Raw genomic sequence first — 19,392 nt, forward strand, 5'->3', positions numbered from 1 at the left:
TAACATTCGTGTGACACATGAAATAGTATGTTTTCGATATCGCTGAACACGAATATAGCCATAGTTTTTCAAATCGACCTCACCCATGGCCCCCAGAACCTCCCCAATAGGTAAAAGTCCAAAAAAAATTGTTGGGGGCTGTGGATGAGGTCCAATCACAAATATGACGTCATATTCGTGTTCAGCGTCACCAAAAACATATTATTCCATGTGTCGCACGAACAAAACACTTTTTTGAACTTTTACCCCCTTTGGGGAGGTGCTGGGGGCCGTGGATGGGGTCCTATCAAAAATCTAACGTCATATTCGTGTCCAGCGTCTCCGAAAACATACAATTCGATATATCACATGCCCCAGATTTTCTTTCGAAAGTTTCACCCAAAATTGGGGGTGGGGGTGCTCCCCCTCCGTCAAGAGTTCCATCTCGAAACCTAAATATTTCGAAAAAGTATCAAAATGTACATCTATGGAAATTTTTTCAAAATTTTAAATGGTAGCTCCCACTTACAGCGTCATTTTGAAATTTAAACTTTCAAATTGAAAGTTCAACTTTCAACTTTTGAAAATTTCAAAATACTTAAAAAGTTCAAATTTCAATGCCCTTTCGAACTGTGAAATCAATTTTGATCAAAGTATCATAGTTTTGGAGGAATGGGCTGCTGAAGTTGAGTACCTCGAGACAATGTAAAAATACTGGAAGCCCCCCCACCCGCCCCCTGAGGGGGCTGAGACCAAACTGATTGCGGCTTTCTTACTTACTGGGTGGGTAGATATTGTAAAAAAAATTTGAGCGAAATCGAAAGACATGACTTTCAAAATCGCCTTTTTTTGGCTGAGTTGATATGGAATGACCCTTAGATTGAGATTCAAAAACTTTTGATTTTTTTCATGATTTTAATGAATAAGGACTAATTTTTATCATAAATTTGAAAAAAGGCACGATTTTTCAGCCAAAGTTTAGAAAAGGTCCTAATTTTTTCCAGTAATTCGAAAAAGATTTTTTTTAAAAAAAAGCTCAATTTTCGTCAAAGTTTCAAGCAAAGTCTTAATTTTTTCCTGGAATTAAAAAAATTTCTAGTTTTTTGGTGAGAGATTCAAAATTTGTTATCACAGACAACTTTGTTTTTTTTTGGCAAGTTTGCTTTAAAATGTTCCTTAGTAGACCGGGCAAATAGCAGTTTTAAAAAGGAAAAAATTGGCACATCAATTTTTTCTTCGGGAATGTGTTCAGATGGGCCCCCTGAACTACCAAAAAAAAACCGACCCTCCTACCCCTGGAGCTAATTTTTTTAGGGGGCTAAAACCGGTTGCGATTCACGTTTTTTGCGTTTTACTCCGTAAATATTAGGTTTACGATAAAAACTACCATGACAAAAAATGTTCCCCTTCAAATTCTCGATAATTTGATACTACTCTCGATACCCATCCCTCAAGGGGGTGCCTTAAAAAAGGGGTGGAAAGAGTAGGTGTTTCAAAAATATGTAAGTCCAGTAAATTAATCAAAATTACCACTTAATATTATTCGTTTTCGCTCAATTTTTTTTTACAAAGTCTACACACCCAACTACTAATCAAACCACCATTGATTGGTCTTCAACCCTCCCCGGGGGTTGGTGGGGGGTGCTTGATTTTTCAAGTAACACACAACTGAATCATGTATTCGAAAAAGGAATCTGGACGTGCGATATATCCAAGAGTATGTTTTCGAGGTCGCTGAATACGAATATGAACTTATTTTCTGGGTCTGACCCCTCAAAGCCCCTCTGTGCCTCAAAAAAGGGGTCAAAATTTTGAAAAATCGCGAAAAGTCGAGTGACATATCGAATGGTATGTTTTCGAGGTCGCTGAGTACGAATATGAACTTATTTTTTAGGTCCAATCCCTCGAAGCTCCCCTGTGCCCCAAAAAGAAGGTCAAAATTTTGGAAAATCGCGATAAGTCGAGTGATATACTCGTATTGAATTTGTAGTCTACTCACTTGTTCTATGTTTAAATCATGAAACAAAACTTTTGAGATTTCCTTCTGAAAAAAATTGAAGTATTTTTGTGAGAAAATGGCTTGTCTTTTCAGATTATAACTAAAATTTTTTGCTATTTTCATTTATTATTTCTTCTTCGTCGTCTTCTTCTTCTTCTTCTTCTTTTTTGTTGAAAATATGAATGTCTAAAAATTTTCTACCAAGTGATGATGAATTTCAGGAGGAGGGGGGGGGGGATACATCAAAGCATCTGAAAATTTTGATTTGAAAAAAAAATCGAAATGCTTTTTGAAGTAGTGAAAAAATAACATTGAACCCCTCCCTCCCCTTCCATTCAAATAAAATTCGAGAAATTGTCTTGCTTTGTCTTTTTTACTAAGTATTTTTTAATCATAAAACAAAAATTTAGGGCCTCTCCTTTCTGAAAAATATTGAAGTAGTTTTGAAAAAATGGCTCGTATTTTCATATTTTGAATCAAAAATTTTTCAATTTCCCACTTATTCTTCTCTCATTTTGCAAATTTCAATTTCTAAAAATTTTTACTCTAGTAATGATAAATTAGGGAGGAAAGTTAAAACATTTTAAAATTTTGAATTGAAAAAAAAAATCAAAATGTTTTTTGAAGTAGGTAGGTAGTGAAAAAAATCGATTGTAATAATATTGAACATCTCCCCTTTCTTTAAAAGAATATATGAGAAATTGTCGTGCTTTTATTACCCTATTTTTCATGTTTTTTCGTTTTTTGGACAACTTTTCATGTTGAAAATCACAAATAGAAGCAAATAACGCCCATTTGTGGAATTTGCGCGCAAACGCGCGCATTTTAACATCACTAATTGGTGGGAAGTGTAAAGAGTGAAATGAGTGATATATATTGAAAATGAGTCCATGGTCTTGTTTTCAACGATCTTGAAAATATAATATTTGACATAATATTACACGATTTCTGGCAAATTTTCAAAATTTTATCCTATTTAGGGGAGCTTAAGGGGGTTTTGAGGAATCGTTAGCAGAAAAACAGTTCATATTCGTACTCAGCGACTTTAAAAACATATGTACAATTCGATATGTCACTCAACTTTTCAAAAATTTTCAAAATTTTGGACTTTTTTGGGGCAGTTAGGAGCTTTGCGAAGTTGGGGGCAAAAAATAATACCATATTCGTACTCAGTGACTTTGAAAACATATCATTCGATATATCACTCGACTTAGCGCGATTTTTCAAAATTTTGACCTTTTTTTTGGAGCACAGGAGAGCTTTGAGGGATTGGACCCACAAAATAAGTTCATATTCGTACTCAGCGACCTCGAAAACATACCATTCGATATGTCACTCGACTTTTCGCGATTTTTCAAAATTTTCACCCCCTTTTTGAGGCACAGAGGGGCTTTGAGGGGTCAGACCCAGAAAATAAGTTCATATTCGTATTCAGCGACCTCGAAAACATACTCTTCGATATATCGCACATCCAGATTCCTTTTTCGAATACATGATTCAGTTGTGTGTTACTTGAAAAATCAAGCACCCCCCACCAACCCCCGGGGAGGGTTGAAGACCAATCAATGGTGGTTTGATTAGTAGTTGGGTGTGTAGACTTTGTAAAAAAAAATTGAGCGAAAACGAATAATATTAAGTGGTAATTTTGATTAATTTACTGGACTTACATATTTTTGAAACACCTACTCTTTCCACCCCTTTTTTTAGGCACCCCCTTGAGGGATGGGTATCGAGAGTAGTATCAAATTATCGAGAATTTGAAGGGGAACATTTTTTGTCATGGTAGTTTTTATCGTAAACCTAATATTTACGGAGTAAAACGCAAAAAACGTGAATCGGAACCGGTTTTAGCCCCCTAAAAAAAATTAGCTCCAGGGGTAGGAGGGTCGGTTTTTTTTGGTAGTTCAGGGGGCCCATCTGAACACATTCCCGAAGAAAAAATTGATGTGCCAATTTTTTCCTTTTCGCCCTCGCTTTTTTACGTTATTTTCCCGCTCTATAGAATGGTCCCTTTAAGAAAAAGGTTGTCTCAGAGGATCGGTGGGAGATTCGAATAATAAATAAATGCTGTAAAAGTTGCCTAGACCTACGTATCAATTGAACGAATCAAATACCCCGAATGCCTCCCCCTAAAGACGAAGAAAAAAAAACAAATTGTAAATGAATTTAAGATGTATATTATATGATTACGTTTATAAAACAAAAATCCAACAAATAAAATCGCTAATACAAAGCAATATAAATCGAGATGATGTAATGGTAACAGCCTACCATCTCGTTTTTAATAATTTTTTCTTATTCACACTAAAAATTTAAATACTTACTCTCGTACAAATAGAAAAAAAAATATTAGAAAAAAATTATAAAATTGATAAAAAAAAATGTATATAGGAGTGATTGAAAAACGAAATCAAAAAACAGAAACAAATTACAACGTACAAACATATTTTCCTAACACGATTAAATTAGATAAAAATTACTCATCGTAGGTATGTATTTAAAAAACTAGCGCAAATTACGGCATGAATATGAAAATTTCACTCGTATATTCGAGATGTATTCGTAGTAAAAATACATAAATAATCCGTACGTAAAGGTATAGGTAGGTAATATTATATAAGATCATATATTTTCAAAAAAAAAAAAATCTAAACAGGTTCTAAAAGTCCTCCAAAAGTTATTATAAAAAAAATTGTGTTTCTCTCTTTGGTAAAAGGTTGCTTTTTTGTAGTAGAATCATACATATCTATAGATAGGTAAGAGTACGTATCAAAATCAAAACTCAGTCTCGACAGTATATAAGTGTATAACATATTATGGTATACGGATTAGATCATACCAAGATAGTATAAGGCCAAACAAAAGTCAAAACCCAGCTATTGAAAAAAAAAGCTTACCTTATATTTCTAATTATTATCGTAAGAAAATTGTTTTTTTCAAAAAAAAATATATTACTATAGGTAAGTAATAAAATAGGCTAAGGAATTCGTGTGTAAGTATAAAAAATATTGTATCCAAAATAACAGAACACTCTTTGGAAAAACGAAGCACATCGACAGGGTTTTTTTAGTATAGTATTTTGTATAGCAAATTCAAAGACAGATTATATAAAAATGAAAAACATACTCGTAGAAAAAACCGAAATTTGATTTTCAACAAGATACCTATCGTAGTAAGTAATAATCAAATGTTACGAATTACGATCGTCGTAATATAAAAACTTTTTTTTTTTTTGATATGTAAGTCTTTTCTTAGCTACAACGTTAGCGATTCTTAAGCTGGAGGACGGTAATATGGTAATGGAATATCGAAAAATTGCAAAAATCAACCGAAATTTGGTATTAATTATTGACTAATATTTTTATGACTAGGGGAACGAGTTCGATTAAAGTTGAAAACTGCTCGGATTCGTGCGTTATTTATTTTTTTAGAGGTATAAATTTCAATTATGCAGTCTCGATCATTTTGTATTTTGATCGATCTAATTAACTAAGTATACACAAAAGCACCGATATCGTGACAATTCTCATCATTATTAGAGAAATTAATGTTGACTGTAATTCGATATTATTCAATGTGCCTATAACCTCGTTCAATTTTTCTCAGATTTTGGATGAGAATTAGTTTTCATTTCGATGATTGGGTCATTCGATGTCAAATTAACTCAAGTTTGATTTAGGTCCTTCAATTTTGCTCAACATTTTTTTAATTTTTTTTTTTTTAATATAAATTCATCAGATTACGAAAACAGAAAAATCATCATCATTGGACCCGAACTCTCTTTAAGAAAAATGGTGAACGTTTTTTTTTTTTTTTTTTTTTTTAATCAATTAAAATTCTTTGTATAATAATGTCCAACTTTTGGCTCAAAATTTCCAAAAAATGCAATCATTTTGATTTTGGGGTTAAACAGATTTCAAAATTGGAATCAGTGCCCATGAAAATCTGATATTGCATCATTGAAAGTTGAATTACACCCCCCCCCCCACCACCACCCCTTTTGGAAACTCGGTTTTGGTTTCAGGATCAAACAGATCACAGAATTGGAATCAATCAGATACATACTCGTACAGGATATTTAAATTTTGGAATTTTGAACCATATGCCCCCTCTGAGGGGCATAATTTTCATTTTAGAGCCATATGCAGTTATGCACCGATTTCAGAATTAAAATCAGCTCCTTCAAAAATCAATAAGGTACTTCGATACCCAAATCACATTATTCAAAATTTTTAGGATTTAAGCCTCTCTCTGGGGAGTTGAATTTTTTTGGGAGGGAGGAGGGGGGTCATTTCTAATTAAATTACTTGGTTTTGAATTATTCAGGTGCTTCGAGATTTTGCTCAAATTTACTTGGAAGGGTTCTCAAATTGGGAAAGATAAATGATCGCTTTGATTGGTTCGCAATTGAGACAGGTTGTGTGGGGAGAGGAGGGAGAGGGGGAGGGAGGGAAGGGTGATTATTTTCAGCCATTGAAATTTATCGTCATAATACCCGACTTTGGAGTCAAATTGCTCAGGGTTTTCAAAGTAATTGAGAGTAATTTCAAAAATATTTCCAAAAATTTCAAAAGTCCAAAGTTGAGCTTTTTTGAAAGCTCAACTTTCAAAATTAAGTCAAAATTTGGACCTAAATTTTTTTTAAAATTTTAAAAATTCAGGAACGTTAATTTTGATAATATGTACAAAATTAACTTTTTGTGATGAGATTTGCAAAATTATGGAGAGGGGGGGGGGTAAAGCTCCGAAATTTTGGTCAAAATGTAAAAAAAAAGTCACATATCGAGTGACATATCGTTTTATATGTTTTCGAGATCACTGAATACGAATATCGACTCATTTTTTTGGTTCGACCCTTCCAACCCCCTCCCCGTCCCAAATTCACAAACAAAAATTATCTAAAAATTTGAAAAATTGTGTGACAAATGGTTTGTTGAGTTCTCAGAAGTCCTGAGAACGAATATTAGATCATTTTTTTAAATTGGACCCCCCCCCTCCATCTCCCCTTTGACCCCGAAAATGTTCTAAAGAATGAAAAAAATCGTGCGACATATGATTTTATTAGGTTTTTGAAGGCCCTGAATACGAATATCAGCATGTTTTTTTGATCTGGCCCTCCCAGCCTTCTCATTGACTACCAAAAGTGCCTGAAAACAGATTCAAATTTGGGCGAAATATTTGATAGACCGTTTTTCAACACGTTGAACGAGAATATGACATTACTTTGTTGATTTGACCTCTACTTTGCCTCCCTCTGCTTCTAGTCATGAGAACTATGAGCTTCGAGAAGTGTCCAATCGAAAAAATAAGGTCATATTCGAATTCAGCACCTTCAAAAACATGACAATCGATATGTCGCATGATTCAGACAATATTTTCAGGTTTTGACCCTGACAGAGGGGGTGTGCACCCCCTAATAGGGTCAAAAACTGAAAATATCAACAAAACCTTGCGACATATCGATTACTACATTTTCGAAGGCGCTGAATACGAATATGACCTTATTTTTTCAAATTTACCCCTCCCAAACCTCCATTCACAGATGTGACCCTTCTAACGAAATCAAAACCCGGAAATTTTTGATCAAATTTGGACGATATACTTGATAGTATGTTTTCAACATGTTTGACATTATTTTTTTGATTTGACCTCTATATTGCCTCCCTCTGCTTCTAGCCATAAGAACTATGAGCTTCAAAAAGTGTCCAATCGAAAAAATAAGGTTATATTCGAATTCAGCACCTTCAAAAACATAACAATCGATATGTCACATGACTCAGACAATATTTTCCGGTTTTGACCCTAACAGAGGGGGTGTGCACCCCCTAATAGGGTCAAAAACTGAAAATATCAACAAAACCATGCGACATATCGATTACTACATTTTTGAAGGCCCTAAATACGAATATCAGCATGTTTTTTTGATCTGGCCCTTCCAGGCCCTTTATTGACCACAAAAATTGTCTGAAAACAGGTAAAAAAATCAATTTCATGCAATATATTTTATACAATTTGTAAATTTTTGTTCAAAAACTTTCAGACCAACAACCCCCACTCCCTTCCCCCCTGCTACTCGACCCTCATGATTTTGCAAATATGTAGTTGTAAATACTCGTATCATAAAACAAATATGGCATCATAAAATTTTTTCCAGATTTCAAGCTTTTGAAAATTGAGATTTGCAAATCGTTGAGTCCAATCAGTGACGTCAGAGGGGCCAAATCGAAAAAATGAGTTGATATTCGTACTCAGCTCTCTCAAAAACATATGAAACGATAATTCACACAATATTTAACATTTATTTACATTTTGATGAAAATTTTGGGGCCTCACTCCCTCTCCCCATTGTATTGTGAATCCTTTTATGAAAAATGTGATAGTTGGTTGTAAATAACATTAAAAAATTTATGCTTTTTGGAATGTTTTCAAATTTTTAAAATGTAGCTTTGTGCTTTCCAATCTAACAAAATTTTTAAAATTGTGATGTCAAAAAAAGCTCAGCTTGAAACAAATAAAATTTTAGACAAAGATTGTTGGAAAATATGCCACATGATTTTTTCAATTTTCAAAAAATTCAGGAGCTATTGTGGTGTGGTGTGTTGGGGGGGGGGGGTCGAATAGAACATTTTGACCAAAATTTTGGTGCTCCTTACCTCTTTCCATTGCCCCAAGTTCAGAATTATAATTATAGTAAAAAAAACTCTTCAAAAATTTGGCCCATGTTTTTGAAAATTGAATTTCAAAAAAAAAAAAAAAAAAAAAAAAAACTCAATACCGATAATAATGCTTTCAAACAGATTTTCTTCAAGTTGCAGACGTCTCGAACAATTCAACTCAAAAGTGGATCATTGTGATGGAAATTTCAACTATCGAAAAAAAACACCACATATGCTCTCGAGGGGAAGGGTGGAATGAATACGACTTTCCTTTTTCCCCAATTTAAAGTACCCTACCAAAAACAAAAACAAAAAAAAATTCGCAACCCTGGAGTGACTTAAACCCAAAATGTGACTGATTTGACACGAAATGGCCCAACTTACCTCATCATCCAGTCTTTGGAAATTTTACTCGTTTAGTTCATCATTTTAAAACGTAGGTAAATGCCCATAATTAAGCAACGAAAAAAATCATCAAACGTTAAAATTATTACCACGACCAATAAATCAATAAACAAACTCGAAGTTTTGAAATCATACAAAATGAAACGTGGAAGATTTATTACTAGTCAACATTAATTTCTACCGTAAAATACGAGGAAAAAGAAAAGAAAAGAAAAGAAAAAAAAAACAAAATACACTCAGCCAAAAAGAAACAGAAAAAAAATACGTCATTGCAAGAATTTAAAAAACCAGCTTTATAAAAAAAATTGGGGAATAAAGTACAAAATATTCGTCTAAAATTAAAAGTACATGCGGTAAGAGGTAGAAAAAAGGGGAGCGTCAAATAGAAAAACGACAAGAGAGATGTAAACTTGAATATATAATATTTAAAAAAATACATTAAAAGTAAAATATCGAAATATAAAATTAATACTACTCTATTCATGCTGGTTAACGTACACTTTTTTTTTCAAAAAAAAAAAAAAATAAGAAAAATCAATTTCTGACACATTTTTATTAAAATATTATATATAAAAAAAAGAAAATCAAAAAATTGAATCGTGTATTCGATATAGTAGTACGAGATGATGTGATACAAATTTGTGCTCCTGAGCTTATCTATCAGACCTAGATTCTCTAGTTTCACGACATACATAATGAACTCGAATCAAATTTTAATAACTTATCATTCTTTTTTTTTCAGCTGCTGAAGCACAAACCGTAGACTATTTTTTACTTTCTAATTCATAGGAACGTACTGACCTATAGGTTGACTAGAAAATTATATCGTATTCGTCGAATCGTATGTACCATTAACACTGTTGTATGTATCAATCGAGTGCTACGTAATACGAACTACAGCTGGCTTTTCTCCTTCTCGCATATACTACGAATTTCACCCATTCTTCGATACATTTTTTATACTCCTTTTTGCAGCGTATAATTTATCCTAAGTGGTTGCTTTTTATACAATATGTACTTATTCGATATTTTCCTAACGAGAATACAACGATTTAACTCGCAACGCGTCTATTTGCTAGATAATTTCGTCAATTAAGTGACTCGTTTGTGTGTTCAAATAATAATAAGAGGGGGACTGTTTCATGTTTCATCTACATACGAGGTGAAAATTCGGTGTCATTGCAAAATTTAGAAGCACGAGCGAAATCGTGGTAAGGGTTACGAAAGGCTGAAGGTCTTCTTCATTTTCAAAATCGAGGCACTCGATGAAAGTGGACATTCTTTCTTCCTAATTTGGAGGCAAATTTGAAAAAAAATAAGGAAAACATGCTTACATATCAAATGATGTTTTTATGAAGGACTGGAACACGAATATGCACGTGGTTTTTCGACTTACCCCTTTAGAGCCCCTCAGAACGATCGTTTATCGAAGCTAGCCGCTTGGAAGTGGTCGAATCGGAAAAATAAGGTCATATTCGAATTCAGCACCCTCAAAAACATAACAATCGATATGTCACATGATTTTGACGATATTTCCAAGTTTTGACCCTACAAAAGGGGTGTGCACCACTTAATAGGGTCAAAATCAAAAAATATCAAGGAAATCGTGCGACATATCGAATACTACATTTTCAAAGGTGCTTAATACGAATATGACCTTGGTTTTACAAATTCACCCCTCCCAAACCTCCATTGACGGATGTGACCCTCCCAACAAAATCAAATCCATAAAATTTTTATTTAAATTTGGTTAAAATATTTGATAGTACGTTTTTCAACACGTTGAACGAGAATATGACATTATTTTTTTGATTTGACCTCTACTTTGCCTCCCTCTGCTTCTAGTCATGAGAACTAAGAGCTTCAAAAAGTGTCCAATCGAAAAAATAAGGTCATATTCGAATTCAGCACCTTCAAAAACATAACAATCGATATGTCACATGATTCAGACAATATTTTCAGGTTTTGACCCTAACAGAGGGGGTGTGCACCCCCTAATAGGGTCAAAAACCGAAAATATCAACACAACCTGCGACATATCGATTACTACATTTTCGAAGGCGCTGAATACGAATATGACCTTATTTTTTTCGATTTGACCCCTACTTTGCCTCCCTCTGCTCCAAATTATGAGAATTAGGAGCTTTGAAGGTGTCGAATCGAAAAAATAAGGTCATAGTCGAATTCTGCACCTTCAAAAATATAACAATCGATATGTCACATGATTCAGGCGATATTTTCAGGTTTTGACCCCAAATGAGGGGGTGTGCACCCCTAACAGGGTCAAAAACTGAAAAAATCAACAAAACCATGCGACATATCGATTACTACATTTTCGAAGGCGCTGAATACGAATATGACCTTATTTTTTTGATCTGACCCCTCTTAAACCCAAATTGCCCTCATTCATCTGAATCAATGCTCAAGAAATTGACAAAATCTCGCTCAATTTTGAAAATTGAGAAGAGATGTGTTTTTTATCAACCCCGAAAGTTACGTCAACGGTAACTTCTACGTACCTTTTCCAATAGGAGATGAAAGGGGAGAGCTAAAAAAAATTGGAGATATCAAACCCAAAATACAGCCCAGATTGTGGATATATCAGCGGGGGGCAGAGGGGAATACATTAAAGAACGATGTAAACAAATACACTACTCCAAAAATACAAGCCTTCCCATCGATTATAAACACAACTTACAAAAGAATTGACCATGAGTACCATTTTCTGATTTTTTTTTTTCAATTTTTGAACTCGAACTCGAATAGTTTCAATTTCACCCTCGTAACCCCTCCCAAAAAAACCCAACACACGACTACAAAACCCAATCACCAATCCTTCGATTGCACGTCACTCCACAAAACAATACGAGATCACCTCCTATATTAATCAACACAAACATCAAAGCGGACATAAGTCCTCCATCTCTCGAATAAATTTCAGACCCCTCAACGAACGAAGCTATTGAATTAAAAATTTACCAGCGTTGCTTCCTACTCTGTTTCTAAAATTCCCAACCATCACATCTATATAAAAAAATTCGAAAAACAACAAACAGAAAGCTACTTAAAAGAAATCATTCACCAATCTTAACTAATACCGTTAGAATTTATCATATAAAAAAAGTTGGGAAACCGAAAGAAGAAAAAAAAATTACGGACTCGACTGTCCTAAAAAAAACAAAACAAAAAACGAAACAATTAACCTTGGAAAAAAATCAAAATAAAAAAACTACCGAAGCAAACTTTTTTTGAAAAAAAGTAACGCTACTACATTATATAATTTAAGTTTTTTAAAAAACAAAACTCTCCTCGGAGTAACGTTTAAGTAAACTAACATGTATTTAGAAATTTTTTAATGTAAAAAAAAAGAACAAGCTAAAAATTGCTAGAAAAAAAACGAAACCACAAGAAAAAAAATTAGAAAATAGGTTAAATTACAACGTTACGAAATAAAATTCGCAGTAGTCCAATACCATATTCATATTTTATCACATCTACATTAACATATATTGCACTTATTTTACAAAAGAAAAAAAAACTGGTAAGTTTATTGTTTTATTTCTTGTATTTTTAAATAAAAAAAATCATCCAAACAAAAAAAAAATAGGGTTATTAACCAGGATAATATAAAATACGTCGAAATATTATAGGTATTTGCAAAAAAGTGTCTGCTATAGCAATCTTCTATTGAAAAAATTCAACAAACATGTAAAAAAAGAACAAGCCTTTACGAAAAAAAAAGCCAAATTTACTAAAAAAAAAAAGAATAATAAAAAGAGGTAAAAAAAAATACATAACGTGGTTGATACTGTATACGAATTAATGTAGTGGCAAAACTGTTACTCAATCTCTCCGGGATATCCAATTCCGTTCATTAAAAATTCTGGTAACTGTAACTTTTCAAAAGTTTACACGAACGAGGTGGGGGGGGGGAGGTAAAGGGCGATAGGGTCGATTTATAGTTTCAGTTCCACACCGTGTGGGAGTCTCGTAGTGTTTGATAGAATAGTCGTATATTTGGCAGTGTTATTATAATAAATAATAAATTTTAACTCGCCAAAATTTTTCTCACATTTTAAAAGTTTTCACAACAAGTTTTTTTTTATTTTTCGTATAAAAATGCAAATACCAATAAAAAATTATTCGGTAGACTGTTTTGAAAAGCCACACTACGGGTTTTGTAGAAAAAAAATCATCAAAGTGTTCGAGTCGTTATTTTTTCAAGTGTCGTAGCGGATCCTTTCATATGGTGGGTTGGTTAGCGAAATATTTTTCAAGGGGGTAAGACAAGTTGAGAGATGGAGGGAGGGAGCAGGAAAAGAAGAAATTTTTGTTATTTAGTCATGATTTGCAACAAAAATAGTTCAGGCACCACTGATGGAGAAAAAAAATCAAGTTTTATGAGAGTGAAAGTGATCCTCTGTGAGAGCTGCGGGCTTGGAATGAGTCTAATCGAAAAAATAAGTTCATTATCGAATTCAGCGTCATCAAAAACATATATTTTGATATGTCGCATGATACTAGAAATTTTTTAGATTTGGACCCCAACAAAGGGGGCATTTGACCCCAACAAAGGAGGCATATGCCCCCTCATGGGGTCAAAAACTAAAGGTTTTGCCAGGGTAGAGTGATATATCAGATATTACATTTTTGGAGCAGTTGAACGTGAATATGACCTCATTTTTGAGATAAGATCCCTCCAAGTGTCCCATGAAGGGGCAGATGCCCCCTTTCTGAGGGTCAAAACATGAAAATATGGATAAAGACATGCGATATATTGATTACTACATTTTCGAAGGTGCTGAATACGAATATGACCTCATTTTTTAGATATGACCCCTTCCAAGCCCCCTATGATACTTTAAATGGAGTAAAACCACGAGGATTTGATTAAATTCGCGATCATGAAATATCATGTTTTTCAGTGTGCTGAATGAGAATATGGCTTTATATTTTTTTTCAATTTGACCCTTACTGTGCCCCTCATTGCCCTTACTGAGAGTCTATAACCAGAACTGTGGGCTTCAAGTGGTTGGATTGAAAAAATGAGCTCATATTTGGATTCAGCACCCTCAAAAACCTAATAATCGATATCTCACACGACTTCGTCAATATTTCCAGTTCATGACCCTACACAGGGGCATATGCCCCCTCACTTAAGGTCAAAATCCAAAAATATCAACCAAGTGATGCGACATATCGAATACTACATTTTCGAGGGCACTGAATACAAATATGAGCTCATTTTTTCGATTTGGACCCTCCAAAAGCCACAGTGACCTATCCTACATCCCAGGTAGTGCCCCAGTGAGAACTAAAGGCCTGGAAGAAGTCAAATCAAATGGTAATTGTTTGGTGGAGGGGAGAGCGGACTCTGGGAGCGTGTGAGGTCATAGTTTAATGGATATTCAACCATGCAGTGGAGAACTACCACATTAAGATGGAAAACTTGTCTTTTCAAAGTACTAAAATAAGAAATACCCCTAATTGTGGGATTTTCAAGACACCTGGTAGCGGGAGAAACATCCAAAAAAGCTTTGAGATTTCCATAATTTTCATTTTGAAAATCAGATGAACGAATCTGAAAAGCGAGTTAATTTAGAGCTCATCTTGAATTTTTTTGTTTTCAAAAATCAAAATTCAACAACTCGAGCAAATTTTCACTCCTGTAATCCTGGGAAATTACCTTTTCCCTTTTTAAAAAATAAATATAATTGAAAAATATAAGTTTCAAAATATCGATCACATTTGCCATTTTTTCCATCATTACTTCCAAAAATTCATTTTCCAAAACTCGCCACCGAGTCACCAAATTCAAAACCAAAATTCAAAAAAAAACGTCACCTCCTCGCTACGACACCCTGTCCAAAAAAGCATTATTATAACAAAACGCCATACAAAAATTTCCACTTGACAAAAAAAAAAGAAAAAAAAACAGAAAAGAAAAAAGAAAAAAAGAGGGGGACACAAACAAAAAAAAAGGGAGAAAAAACAAAGTTAAATAAATAACAAACGTATAAATTACTAAATAAAAAAAATAAGGAAACACAGCTGTTATCACACAAAACGAATAAACGCGTAAATAAAAATAAATTTTTTAAAAAAATACGAACTGTGTAGTGTCGCTATAAAAATTATATAAAATCCAAAAAAAGTACAGAAATCGTTACGAAAAGGAAAAAAAAATATTACCACAAAACAAAAATTTACGAATGTGTAGCATTACCATGATGTTATTTTTTTTTCATCGACGAACAAAAAAAATGAAAAACAGAACATAACCACGATTAAACCCATATAAAGATATTATATATAAATTTAAAAGCGAAATAGAAAAATTCATAGCCGAAAAAAATCGCCAACAAAACAAAGGTATACAATAATCAAAAAAAAAAAAAAAAAAAAAAAAAGACAATATATAAAAACGAATATGGAAAAAAATGTACTGCGCCGTGCAAAAAAAAATTATATAAAAACTATAAAAAAATTTCAAAGGATTACTAGATAATTTTACAAAAAAAAAAAAATTAAATAAAATAAAAACAACATTACAAAAGAAAGTAACAAAAACACTGATTTCACGAAAAACAAAAAAAAAGAAAAAAAACAAACGCTAAAACCGAGAATAGAAGCGTAACAACGATTTTTTTTTTAATTAAAAAAAAGTTAGGAAAAACTGTATAGTGACTGAATCTACAAAAGGTAACTTATTAAAAAAAATTTCCAGTATACAGCAACAACCAGGAGGTTTATCATCTATGTATAAGTGCACCGTACCAAAAAAAAAAAAAAATTAAAAAAGATATGCGCAATAGCCCGTCCAAAAAATCGCGATATTAAACCGGCTGAAAAAAATCTGTCTCTCGAAAAAAAAAAACCATCCCCTCGAATATTCATTTCCCGTATTAAAAGGGCGGAATCGTTCGCGGCGTTCGTCGTTACAACAATTATTTAGTATAATCTCGAGTACGTACAAAATACATCTTATTTTTCGTAAGAGCTGGTAACACTGACATGTGACTAGTTCGACAAAAACGTGTCTTTCAAAATTAAAATTTCATTATATAAAAATTATACACCTACATCTTACAAAATATCATAACACTATACGAATGCTGCGTATGTATAAATGCTACAAGGCGACGAATCAGTGATGCCATCTCCAAAATACAAGTACAAAAAAATAATAAAAAAAAACAAACAACAATTTTTCACCATTTCAACGGGAAATTTCATCAGTCGTATTTTACTTTTTTTTTCTCGAGAGCGCAGAATTAATTCACATTCGAATTTTTTTCCTAAACATGTAACTCTTGCCCATGAACACATATAATTTTTTCTAATATAAAAAAAAATACACACACACTTAAACAAACACAAGAGAGAGATAGAGAGATAGAGAGAGATAGAGGAAAAGAAAATAAAAACCAACCACCTTATGATCGTGTAAAAATCCCACAAAAAAAATGACGTATAAATATAAAAAAGAAAAACAAATAGAATCAAACTGCGCAGGTTTTTTTTTCATCTAAAAAAAAAAGGCCCAAAAAAACCTCCTGCCTGTAAATTCGACGTGTGATGTTACGAGGGGAAAGAAAAAAAAGAAAAAAAAACAAACGCTCGTTTCCAATTCTTCGCAGAAGAATCGAAGAAACGAAGTAACAGAAAATTATAAATATAAACAAACGTTCGACGAGAAACAAAAGAAGAAAAAAAAAAGATTTTAAAAAAGAGGAAAAAAGTCAAATAAAAAGGAAACGTAAATAAAGAAATAAAAAAATTACCAGCTAAAAAAGAGCCAATGAAAATCTTCTCTAAAATTTAAAAACTTTTAAATAAATTAACAATGTGATCAAAACAAACATATTAAAAAAATTTAATAAAAAATAATCGATAAAAAATAATTAATAAAAACAAACACGCTTCCTACAATTCTAAAAAGGTTTCTAGAAAAAAAATAAAAGAAATTACAACAAAACTATACTTTATAATATAACCGCGTCGTTCGTACGATATAAAGAGGTTTTCATTTCTCAAAAACGAAAAAAAAAAAAATAAACGAAAAAGCCGCAATCGTAGGTATCATTTCTGATACGAATTTTACTACTTGGCGTTAAATAAGAAATAGGTAAAAATGAAAAAAAAAAAGAAAAAACGTAATAAAAAAACAACAAAATCAACAATGTGTAAAAAAAACCACCCTACAGGGTTCATCATTTAATATTTTTTCTAAAAAAAAAAAAAAACTCAAAAACGAAATAAAAAAGTTATTTTAAAAAAGTAGTAATAAAATGGTGATAAATACGAAAAAAACTAATAACGCTATGCGATTGTAACAAGAAACAACATATGCTAGAAAAAAAATCAATATAAAACGAGAGATAACGTCATCTTCGTCGAGTCGACTCACTTTTTTTTTTAATACCCCGTCCATCGAAGATCAATCAATACCCACATTTGAAAATTTAACTAATTTTACCTATCACCGGTCACACGAAAACTTATCGAGCCATGCTCACGACTCACACGACGAGATCAACATCGAATCAAAAGACGACGTCTCACGATACGAGAGAAACTTCAAGTTTCGACACAATTATTATTCGCAGCGAACAAAAAAAAATATTCATACGTCAATATAAAGAATATTTGATAAAATATTGTAAATAGTAAAGTACTAGAAGAAATTGAAGAGAAAGAAAAAGAAAAAGAAAAAAACGAATGAAAAAAAAAGTAGTAAGAAGAGGGTTTCTTTTTTCATTAACTAAACTAGTAAATTTAGGCTAACGTAGATAAAAGTTTTGGCTAAAATTTTTCCTATAAAATTGCCACCGCTAAATTTTTATTGTTGTTAACACCAACGAAACTGCAGGGGGCGTGGACGTTCCGCTCCTTCCTTCACCAATGGTTTATGAAATTCGCGTCCAGATCTCGAATGAATGACTCCCCAACAATGTTCGCAATAATACTGTAAAAATAACGCTCGATTAATCACCCGGTTGAACATTTTTTTCTAGCTAAGGCTTGATTTGGCAACGTTGCAGCTTGGTTCATTTTCGCATTTTTGAAAATCAAATTTTTTAAAAATGGTCCGGGAGGGGTTGAATGGTGGTCAAATGGGCTTGCATGAACGCCCTTAAAAGGGCAACTCTAGTTCATGTCAGCCCATTAGGCCTCCATTGACACCTCTACATTTTCAAAATTCGAACAAAAATGCAAAAATAACCCAAGTAAACTGCTTTGCCAAAACCCAAAGTAATGGTCAGTTTAGCAAAGGGAGGGGGAAGGGCAATTGGACAAGGGTTATATTATGTAAAAGCAACACTTTACTGGGTGTTCTATTTGAAGTTGAAATGATTCACCTGATAATACAGCAATCTAACCACACGTGCAATACTTTGCCTAGCTTAAATATTGAAGGAACTAAGTCATTGAGTATACATACACATGCCCCGCTGATTTCATCAGTAGGGTGTCAACCATCTCAATCTTTCGAAGAAATGATTTTCTTCGACTTGTCCCATTTTTCCAGACAAATTCAATCACATTAGTTGAAGGGGGAGGGGGTTATTCGTTCGATAGGACAACACTGCTAATAGGCAACCACACTAACACAAAGACAGCAAACCATGGACTTCATTAATAATCCACACGTGATCTGATTGAGAGATCCAAAGGCAGTATTTTGCATTCAGAAAGGAAATTTCATGAAATGGTAGCAGAGCGCGGTTTAAAACACGAGTAAGCACAAATTAATTTGGTGTGATTTGTTTCAGGTTTTCTGAACTTCTCATGTTTTACCCATCAGCCTGCTTCCCTCATGACACACCACAAATTCTCTGGTCAGGAATTCCAAATTTTGTTAGTTTGCCCCCCCCCCCCAAATAACTTTTAGATCAGGCTCTTTTCAAAAATCAACTTTCCAAGCACCCCACTTGAGAGAATGTTTTTCATATCCATGGTGAAAAATTCCAACTACCTCTGATATCTGTTAACACATTTCTCATGCAAAATATCAAGATATGGTAGCAGAGTTTGGTTTGATACGCATGTATTGAGATGAAAAATTTAGATGATGTGCTTCTGTGGGTGAAATATTTAGGAATGGTAGCAGAGCTGTCAGACAGAACCGATTTGGGGATTGGATTTGTTTTGGGATTCGTTCTTCTAAATTTTCATTTCGGTTTCAGTATTCATTTTGGGATTGAAAAAATTGTTTCAGTTCCAGGATGAATCTGTTCAGGTTTTGAGATTTCCATTTCAACCAATTTTAAGCCCAAATTGACAAATGAACCCTGCAAGGGGTCTAAAAAATGGGACATTTTGACATGAGGGATCAGACAGTGTAATAAG

General features: G+C 33.2%; 1 protein-coding gene across 2 annotated transcripts in view; it reads right to left on the reverse strand.

Annotated features, from left to right (window-relative positions):
- The window catches only part of LOC135846476 (cytoplasmic polyadenylation element-binding protein 2-like), a 273,109-nt gene that overhangs the window by 15,443 nt on the left and 238,274 nt on the right, over window positions 1–19,392 (reverse strand). The window contains exon 8 of one of the 2 annotated variants that reach the window (XM_065365588.1): window positions 5,780–18,007. The exons of the other annotated variant lie outside the window; for it this stretch is intronic. Within the exon in view, the coding sequence (XP_065221660.1) occupies window positions 17,891–18,007 (117 nt within the window). The 3' untranslated portion in view covers window positions 5,780–17,890. Of the gene's footprint in view, window positions 1–5,779; window positions 18,008–19,392 lie in introns of those variants that run through there. 2 annotated transcript variants of the gene reach the window in all.

This window comes from Planococcus citri, chromosome 1 (genome assembly GCF_950023065.1).
Source record: "Planococcus citri chromosome 1, ihPlaCitr1.1, whole genome shotgun sequence".
In the NCBI taxonomy this organism is placed as follows: domain Eukaryota; kingdom Metazoa; phylum Arthropoda; class Insecta; order Hemiptera; family Pseudococcidae; genus Planococcus; species Planococcus citri.